Consider the following 10,430-nt stretch of genomic DNA (forward strand, 5'->3'; position numbering starts at 1 on the left):
AGAAAATTATAAAATTTCCTAATACATATCCTCAAGTTTTACTGAGCAATAGCTATCATAAATATCATCAAACAATATTATCGTTGGAGAGAGATTCTGCCTCTGTTTTACAAGATGTGAAAATTATAATGCTGATAATTATATTCTAACAACATGTTATTCTTACCTCTTACTTTTTATTTCTATATTTTAAACAAACTAATATAGATTACAGCTATTAATTTTAAACGCCACCAACACGAGAATCCAAGCGTGAATAACTATCCTCAAAGAAACAGTTCAAAGAAAATTAGCATAAGCACAACCCTGATCACTGGTTTATAGATGCTTTGAAGAAAAAAAAAATCGGGTGTGGATCACTTTTGAATGTTTCATCTGAAATTAGGAAGCTAATCATGATATTATAAAATGGCTTAAAACGGGCATCAAAATAAATAAGTAACATCTTATGTATTACCACGCTAATGACTCAATTTCCCTTCAGTCACCAAAAGAACTTTAACAACCCAAGAGTCCAGTTGGAATAAAAGTTATTAATGCCACTAAAATCCCTTTTCACTTCGTATTTTCTTTTTCTAATTTAATTTCTATTCAAATATTAAGTATACAGTCCATAATGTTATTTAATAATCTTTGCAGTCAAATCTTGGAACATCGTTTCCATACTGGATCATGCTTGCCTTATCGGGAGTGAGTTTTCTGGCAACTTTGTTTCTCCCTGAAACCATCGGTCTTCCTCTCCCTCAAAATTTCCAAGAAGCAGAAGATATTAATGTTGGACGACCACTTACGTCATGGATTCACATGTGGAACTATTTTGAGTACTTTTCTACACCAGATCCATTTGATGTTTCACCACAATACCGACAAGAGCTGGAAGTGTTCGACGGAAGAAGTGACCGAAGAAAGAGTGATGCCCAATGCTAATATAATTCTAGAGTTGATTTTCCTCTGCCATATAAAATACATCCTTCGCCTACACGTGCATTATATTCCCAGTTCTCATGATATAACAATGGATGCATGTATACTCTGTATCATCTTGCATAAGAAATTCTGCAAGGTAATAACTAGATGTGACCTGATATCTTGTTTTATTCATGTTAATCCCTAATTTCAGACGATTCGTTTATTCATATAATTTAGTAGGGTTGAATATTAGTTTATAAGTAAATTTTGGTCTGTGGAGCATAGAGACCTGTGCATTCACAATAATTACCAAGGACATTTATGAATTCATCACAAATTTTAACGATCGCTAGCGGAAAAGGTCTAGCAGAACCGTATATTTCAACATAAAGAATTTCTCTAGCTGAACTTGATAATTTTAGAAGTCCGTGGACAAATGTTCACACGACCAGGCAGTACCCGATGAGCAAACCATAAATGTCCATGGAGCAAACATGTATATCTATGGGGGCAAACATTGTTACTAGTCTATGATGGATTCTTCTTCTTCTTCTTTAGATTGCCCGGAGCTTCTCTCCGGACAGGGGCTTTTTTGACGGTGCGTCTAGCCCCTAGTATGATGGATGACAAGCATGAGCATTGATGACGTCAGAAGCGCAAGATCCAGAGGCACGGCTCTTGCATCAAAGTTCAAGCATTGCGACCAGAACTACGTAGCTTGACTCCATATTATTATTATTATCATTATTATTATTATTGCTTGCTAAAACAATCCTAGTTGGAAAAGCAGTATGCAATAAGCCCTAGGGCTCCAACAGGGAAAATAACCCAGTGAGGAAAGGAAATAAGGAAACTACAAGATAAGTAATTAGCAATTAAAATAAAATATTTTGAGAATAATAACGACATTAATATAAATCTTTCATATATAGGCTATATATAAACTATAAGAACTAAAAAAAAAACAAAAAAAAAAAAAAACAAGAGGAAGATAAATGATAGAATAATGTGCCCGTGTGTATCGTCAAGCAAGAGAACTTCTTTACCCCAAGGGCCAAGGATGATGATACAGAGGCTATGACACTATCCAAGACTGGAGAACAATGGTTTGATTTTGGAGTGTCCTTTTCCTATAAGAGCTGCTTACCACAGCTAAAGAGTCTCTTCTACCCTTACCAAGAGGAAAGTAGCCAGTGAATAATTACATTGCAGTAGTTAACCCCCTGAGCGTAGAAGCATGGATGTTTATGACCATAGTATCTTTATTCGTTCGCTGTACAGAGACAGACGTCAGGTGGGCATAGATGAGAACTTGTGTGTAACCACGTATTATTATCATTATTTGCTAAGTTATAACCATAATTGGCAAAGCAGGACATAATAGGCCCAAAGACTCCAACAGGGAAAATAGCCCAGTGAGGAAAGGAAACAAAATGGTGTGCCTGAGTGTACCTTCAAGCAAGAGAACTCTGATAACATTGCCTTAATTGGTAATAATTTTAAAATTAAGATTATGAAAACGGTAATGAAGAATTATCGGCAGGCCTACCCGTGTAACGATTTCGAAATGAACTGCAAGATTGCAGTGAAATTATGAATCAGACTTTAGACAAAGGAAACGAGAATGGACCTATATTCTTTTGTGGCGATGCAGATAACATTTGTGAGACAAGAAATAGTAACAGCCAAATGACATACAATATACATGTTACCTCTGAAATAATGTTCCCACTCGATAGTGTCATTGTTCTTTGCCCGAACTGCGAATACGACAGAAAAGTTGATTGCCCAGTGCCCTTAGTGAATCTTACTCCTCATGTCTCAGTCAGTCAATCAACGTTTTTTTTTTCCGGCTTATAAGGAATCGATGTCAGTAAGTCAACGTCTTCTGATAATTTTTTCCCCTGTTGTTTGGAGTCGATGCGCCATGAAGCACCTATCTATAGTGGATTATTTAGTTTGACTGTAACTTACATGTATAAAATATTTGTACAGTTTGTCAGAAATAAATTCAATTATATTTTCTTGTATTTGCAACTGGTTGTTTATAAGTTTCATTTAAAGACAGTGAAACGAAAGAATTACATATGAGAAAGCTTTGTCTTAGAATAAATACAAAGTTAAACAAAAACAGATCAGTATGACATGAAAAATAATAATCGCATGATTAATTGATACATTGCCTAAGACCACCATAGACTAGAATAACACACATAACGCAAATCCTCTTATGAAACCTTGTGGAAATATAAAACAATTAAACATTTCCTATCGTTGAATTTCTTAAGTTTGTCTCCATCAGAAAAGCTAGGTTTCATGTAGAACAAATCTTTCCGGTAAGTGATGTGATTCGCTAGTTAAACATAGAAGCCCTTTCACATCACCAAAGAAATAATATATGTAGCCTAACACCAAGAAAACTATATATATATATATATATATATATATATATATATATATATATATATATATATATATATATATATATATATATATTCAAAATGTTTCTGAAACGAGGAATTCATAAGTGTCTGTATTTCACATATTCTCTTGTACGATCGTTAAAATTATTGAAAACAAGAGAATAATAATTTTCCCTTAAAGGCTATACTGTATTATAGAATCATAGCGGTGTTACTTGTCTCCTAGACCAGTGGAATTCAAGTCATATTGAACTTTATGGTACTCCTACCCTTGTTTTATTTGGAGCTTAAAGGTGCGATTAGACTGGAGATTAAACTCTCCCGAGAGACGGCTACTCTCGCGCGACTTTCTCTACAGTGTGTTTATACTACCAGCAAGTTTTTCACTCCGAGAGCTGTGAGTGAGTGTCGCGAGAGAAAGTGTCCGAGAGTCGGGTAAGATTTCTCGCGCATCTATTTACACTGGAGCCAGTTTCAGTCGACGACTAGCGAGGGTTGAGAGAACATGTCTCAAAAGTACCGTGTTGCTGCTGCATTAATAATTATGAACGAAGTGAAAAAGAAAAGGAAAAGAAGTTTGTGGGTCCGAAAATGGATAAGCAGAAGGGGAGAAGATGGAGCACACGCAAAATTATTAAGAGAATTGTTTGAGGAAGATACATAGAGCTATAAGAACTTCGTATGTTTGGGGGTTCCTGTTTCCATATTAATACTCTGGTTGATTCCCGTTTCCAGATCAATTCAGAGCTAGGCAGTTCCTGAAGAAATAAAGTGTTTTATAAAACACTGTGTAAACACAAAAAAATGCTGGAGTGAGCAGTAAGTGAGGGAGGGTAGGTTAGGATAAGAAAGCATAACATATAAATACAAAGTAACTAGTGCACGTGCCCGTTAAATCCAAAAATTTAAATTAAATATTTAAATTATAATCATTTATTTAAATTAAATGTATTTAATATTTTTATTTTTAATAATAATAACAAATAATCTACTGCACGTTCCCGTTAAATTCAAATATTTAAATTAAATATGTAAATTTTAAGCATTTATTTGAATTAAATATATTTAATAAAATTATTTTTTTTTTTCAAATAATAATAACAAATAATCCAGTGCACATGCTCGTTAAAAATAACGGGTATTGAAGTGTGTGTGTGTATGTTTGTGGGTAGTGTTTTTAATTTTTTTTTAATTTTTTTTTTACACTAATTATTTCTTCAGCTCTACTCCCATTTTTTTTCTTCTTTAATTTTCTAGCTTCAGTACACATTAGACTCCGAAGATTTTGCCATTTCCTTGTAATTTCTTTTTTGCTGATTCCCAAGTTCTCAGTTATTCCTTTAATTTTACTCATTTTCAGCTCTTTGTTTCTGTACTCAGGCAAATTCACATTCCACAGTTCAGGAAATTTCTCGTATTGCTGAATTAATGCAATTGTTTGGTCTTTATTCCCCTTTTTGGCACATGTTCTCTCGCGAGAGTAAACGAAAAGTTTCAGAGATCTGAATATTCACTGGAGAGAGTGGAGAGCAACAACCTAGCTCTACGAGCGTGCTGTCTAAAGTGTTTAGACTGTAGCACGCGAGAGAAAAGAGAAACACTCGCGAGAGTAGAGAGAAAATCTCGGAGAGTACTCTACAGCCTGTTTACATTCCATAGACCAGCTGTCTGAGAGCAACTCGCGGAAAAAACTCTCCAATCTAATCGCACCTTTAAATTTCTCAACACATTATGACAATATCCTTTTGTACATGCATTTTGAACAACTGACAACAAAGTGGAAATTTGTATAGCTTTATGTAGTATTCAGATGCCAATTTTTAAATTTTGGCCACTTATAAATTATCTGATAGAAATTCCATGAACAAGACAGAGGTAAAGCAGAGTTGTCGATTTTCAGAACTACATGACAGAAGTGATTTTATTTGTAAATTTTGAAACCTTTGCAGCAGGGCTGCCAATACTGTTTTTTTTTTCTTTTTTCAAGACCTATCTGGGTTTCTGGGTTTTTCTTTTGAGAAAAACACTGAAATCTAGGGTTTTCAGGAAAATTAGTTAAAAGTATAAATAAAGAATATATAAAAAAGATAAATAAAATTTTTTACATGTAATTGTATTTATTTTACTTTCCCAAAGCTTGCCAGGGAATGTAATCAACAGAACAGGCCGAAAGTTCAAGGTTAATCACGATAAGATTGAAACGCGTACCGTATACGGAGAGAAGCTCCGGGCAATCTAAAGAAGAAGAAGTACAGCTCATGCTTACGGGCTGGCCAACCCCAAGGGGCAAACTCAGGTATAACGGAATACTGCACTGAGTGCACTCAGTGAAAAGGAGTAATGCCACATGATTCGGAACTGATAAATTACTGCATTAAGTGATTAACGTAGTTTTCTTGTTATTTTGTGCTACGTTAGTGATAGCTATGAGTGAGGAAATACAGGCAGGAAGTTCAGGGACTTCTAGTGAAAAGAGCAAGTGGTATGTTAAGTCATTTAAGCAAGAATGGCGGAAAGATACAGAATTGAATGATTGGCTTCAACAGGATGCAAATGATAAGGACGCTAGCTTCTGCAAATGTTCCAAAGTTGTTCTAAAGAATGCAAACAAATCTATGCTGGTGAAACACAAGTCTACAGTGAAACACAGGAAGTGTTATGATGAAGCAAAATCTAACGTTAGTGTTAATATAGCTTGGTATTTTGAGAAAAAGAAGTCGTCGGAAAGTGGAAAAATAGCGAAGTGTGATATTTTGTTGAATTAATATTCCCTTCAGTAATGTTGATCATCTCTTTGATTGGTGTAAGAGGGCATTCCCTGACAGCAAAATCCCTGAAAATTTGTCAATGGAAGAACAAAACTTTCCTATGTGATGCAAGGTGAAATGGCCCTTCTTGAGAAAGAAATGGTGACTGATATTTGTGAAACACAAAAGTTTTCCATTATAATTGACGAAAGTACAGACATTTCCGTCACACAAATTTCAGCTGTAGTCTTGAGATATTTCGATTTGAAAACGTGTGACGTCGGAGACTCACTTCTAGATAACATCGTTGTTGAAAAAGGAACATCGCTGGGTCTCTAAAATGCTGTGAAGACTACGCTACAAGAAAAAGGAATACCTTTATAGAATATAATTGGATTTGGCAGTGATAACTGCTCGTCTGTGATGAGTACTAGAAGTGGATTTCAGAAATTATTGAAGGATGATGTGCCTTCAGCATTTATTATGGGATGCGTGTGTCATTCATTTGCTCTGTGCGCCAGCCCTGCTGTTAGTGTATTGCCCAATTACTTGGAAGCCTTTTTCGAAGAATGTAACAGTTTATTTTTCTCGAAGCAGCAAGAGACAGAGGAGCTATACACTTATTCAAGAGGCTATTGCAATCGCTAATCATAAGATACCTAAAATTTCACAAACAAGGGGACTTTCACGAGAAAAAGTAATTACAGTAATATTAGAACAATATGATGCATTATTTCTTTATTTTCAAAGCGAATCAAAACAGACAAAGTAGATGGATCCCGAAGAATTTGTGAAACACTGAGTTAGTGTGGAACCAACCATATGTTACTTTTTCTGCAATACATATTAGAAAAAGGTAAACTTACTGATCATCGAATCTCAATCTGAACGTTTCCGATTGTTTATGCTTTATGAAATGGTATCAGCTGAATACAAAAATATTCTGAGTTTCTTTATACAAGATGATATATACTGAAGAATGAAAAAAATATCACAAATTGATCCATTCAGTGAAAAATATTTCAAAGATGTGATTGATATTTACCTTGGGGGAAAACCATTTTACAGTTAATTAAATAACCATTTGCTGATGAAATATCTGTTAGAAGATTCAAAACAGAATTTTTAAAAATTTTAGTCGAACTATGTGTACAAATTAGAAAGAGATTTCCAGTTAATGAAGATGAGATTATTGCTAAGATAAAGATATTAAACCCCAAGATAGCTAGTGATAGCAAATCACCTGACTCTATAATTCCTTTAGCTGTCCAATTCCCAAACATTGTATCTGAAAACAGTTTGAATCGTCTAGATGACCAGTGGAGAATTTTTCGTTTGACTGCAGACAGTTTGCCAGTATCTGTTGAAAATATGACTATCCCCGAATACTGGTTCAAGTTGAAGGATATAAGAGATGGTTTGGATCATCTATAATATGATTTGCTATCCAGTTTTATGACTAATCTGACCCTCTTACCCCATTCTTCTGCATGTGTGGAAAGGATATTTTCGCTAATGAACTGTGTTAAAACAAAAAACAGTAACTAATTAAAAGGCGAAACCGTGAAAGATAGGTTGCTCGCAAAACAGTCTATTAGAAGGAGCAATATGAGCTGTATAGCGTGGGAACCGAGTAGACGATTGATCCAAAGACTATATAAACAAAAGAGATTAACTGTGGATGCCTTGCCTTAATCTTACATCCAATATCAGTGGGGCTTACTCATTAGCAGCACATACTGCATGTATTATACTGTTTGTACTCACCGTTCTTTGTCCTTAGGGAACCTGTGAAATACCAAATGAGGATCGGTTTCTTTTTGTTTATGGCACACAACACACTTGTGTGACTTCTTTACTGTCGGTGCCATGCTTTCGTTTGAGTCAACTGTCAAATTCTGAGTATAAACAAACAGACGACAAACGATGTATACCTACAACGCCATCTAAAATCGGAGCAATCAACTATTGTGTTCACTTTGGATTTGCCAACTAGCGTATTAATATTCTATTTTGAGCCTTCCTATCTTCCTTCAGTATGTAGTCTTTATTGATCACCGACTTGGAAGAAGGATATGTAAGCAAACGATATTTGGAAAGACGGAAAATCCAGAAGGAAAAAGGGAATCTGTCACATTGTCGGGAGGAAACGAGGAAAAATCTGATGAGGAATTGTAAGAGGTCATAATATAAGTAGAAGTAAGTAAGATTACGTTATTTTTCATTTAAATCAAACATTTTACATAAGCTGGGTTTTTTCATATGAAGCTGGGGTTTTTTGAGCAAATAATCTTGGTATTTCCTGAAAATCGCATTGGCAGCCCTGCTTTGCATTTGGTTGGGATAACCTGATGAATAATTAAAATTTAAGTAAATATTTGGGTAATTCTATGCAATAGCTACGCCTCTAATAATTTCTATAATAGTTATTCTTTTCTGATGAAATTCTTAGTGATTTATCTAAAGCTGACTTTTTTTTAGGAGGAGGAACAGTATTTTTACCCTGTCTGTTAATCTTTCCAATCTTGGGGGACCCCCAGTGTGAAACCTGGGTTTTTGGGTGGGGAATGAATAAAAGAATTCATTTTAACATACGAATAACGGCACATGTTGAATTAGCAATAAGCAAGGCCACCAGGTAACCTAAACAAACTACCTAACCTAACCCAACCTAACCTGTAGCCGTATCCTTACCTAGCAAGGAAGCCTCACTGTAGCCTAATACCAAGAAAAATATATAAATATATTTTTTCAAAATGTTTCCATAAAAAGGAACTCAAAAGTGTCTGTATTTCCCACATTCTCTTGTACGATCGTTAAAATTAATGAAAACAAGAGAATGACAATTTGTCCCTTAATGGCTATATTAGAAAATCATAGTGGTGTTACTTGTCTACTAGACCAGTGGAATTCAAGTCATGTTGAGCTTTATGGTACTCATATCCTTGATATATTTGGAGTTCAAAATTGCTCAACACATTATGACAGTATCCTTTTGTACATGCATTTTGAACAACAGACGACAAAGTGGAAATTTGCATAGTTTTATGTAGTATTCAGATGTCAGTTTTTAAATTTTGGCCACTTATAAATTTATCTGATAAAAATTCCATGAACAAGCCAGAGGTAAGCAGAATTGTCGATTTTCAGAACTACATGACAGAAGTGATTTCATTTGTAAGTTTTGAAACCTTTGCAGTTGGTTGGGATAACCGGATAAATAATTAAAATGTGAGTAAATATTTGGGTATTTCTATACAATAGCTCTGCCACTAATAATTTTAGTATTTTTACCTTATTAACCTTTCCCATCTTGGGGGATTACCCCAGTGGGAAACCTGGGTTTTTTGGATGGGGAATGAATTAAAGAATTAGTTTTAACATACGAATAATGGCACATGTTGAATTAGCAATAAGCAAAGCTACTAGCTAACCTAAACATACTACCTAACCTAACCTAGTTGCTGCATCATTACCTATATTTTTTTTCTTTTGAAATGTTTCTGTAAAAAGGAATTCAAAAGTGTCTGTGTTTCACACATTCTCTTGTACGATCGTTAAAATTAATGAAAACAAGAGAATAATAATTTACCCCTTAATGGCTATATTATAAAATCATAGCGGTGTTACTTCAGTGGAATTCAAGTCCTGTTAAACTTTATGGTACTCCTATCCTTGTTTTATTTGAAGCTTAAAATTTCTCAACACATTATGACAGTATTCTTTTGAACATGCATTTTGAATAACGGACGACAAAGTGGAAATTTGCATAGTTTTATGCAGTATTCAGATGTAAATTTTTGAATTACGGTCATTTATAAATTATCTGATAGGAAGTCCATGAACAAGCCAGAGGTAAGCAGAATTGTTAATTTTCTGAACTACATGAAAGAAGTGATTTCATTTGTAAGTTTTTAAACCTTTGCAGTTGGTTGGGATAACCAGGTAAATAATTAAAATGTGAGTAAATATTTCGGTAATTCTATACAATAGTTCCTCCACCAATAATTTTGATAATATTTCTTTCTAAAATTACGTAGTGCTTTAGCGAAAGCAGACCTTTTTTTTTTTTTGAGGAGGAACAGTATTTTTACTCTATTTGTTAACCTTTCTAAATTTGGAGGACCCCCAGAGCCAAACTGGGTTTTTGGGTGGGGAATGAATTAAAGAATTTGTTTTAACGTATGAATAATGGCACATGTTGAATCAGCAAAAAGCAAGGCCACCAGCTAACCTAAACAAACTACCTAACCTTACCTAACCTAGTAACCGTATCCTTACCTAGCGAGGAAGCCCCACTGTAGCCTAATACCAAGAAATTTTTTTTTTTTTTTTTTTTTTTTCAAAATGT

At 34.5% G+C, this 10,430-nt stretch overlaps 1 protein-coding gene across 1 annotated transcript in view; it reads left to right on the plus strand.

Moving 5' to 3' along the window:
* LOC137654269 (carcinine transporter-like) overlaps positions 1-1,085 on the plus strand; it is a 19,845-nt gene extending 18,760 nt beyond the window's left edge. Inside the window, exon 12 of the mRNA XM_068387896.1 lies at positions 640-1,085. Coding sequence (XP_068243997.1) covers positions 640-927 — 288 coding nt within the window. The 3' untranslated portion in view covers positions 928-1,085. The remainder of the gene's footprint in view (positions 1-639) is intronic.
* The last annotated feature ends 9,345 nt before the right edge of the window (positions 1,086-10,430 follow it).

This window comes from Palaemon carinicauda, chromosome 15 (assembly GCF_036898095.1).
Source record: "Palaemon carinicauda isolate YSFRI2023 chromosome 15, ASM3689809v2, whole genome shotgun sequence".
Classification (NCBI taxonomy): Eukaryota; Metazoa; Arthropoda; class Malacostraca; order Decapoda; family Palaemonidae; genus Palaemon; species Palaemon carinicauda.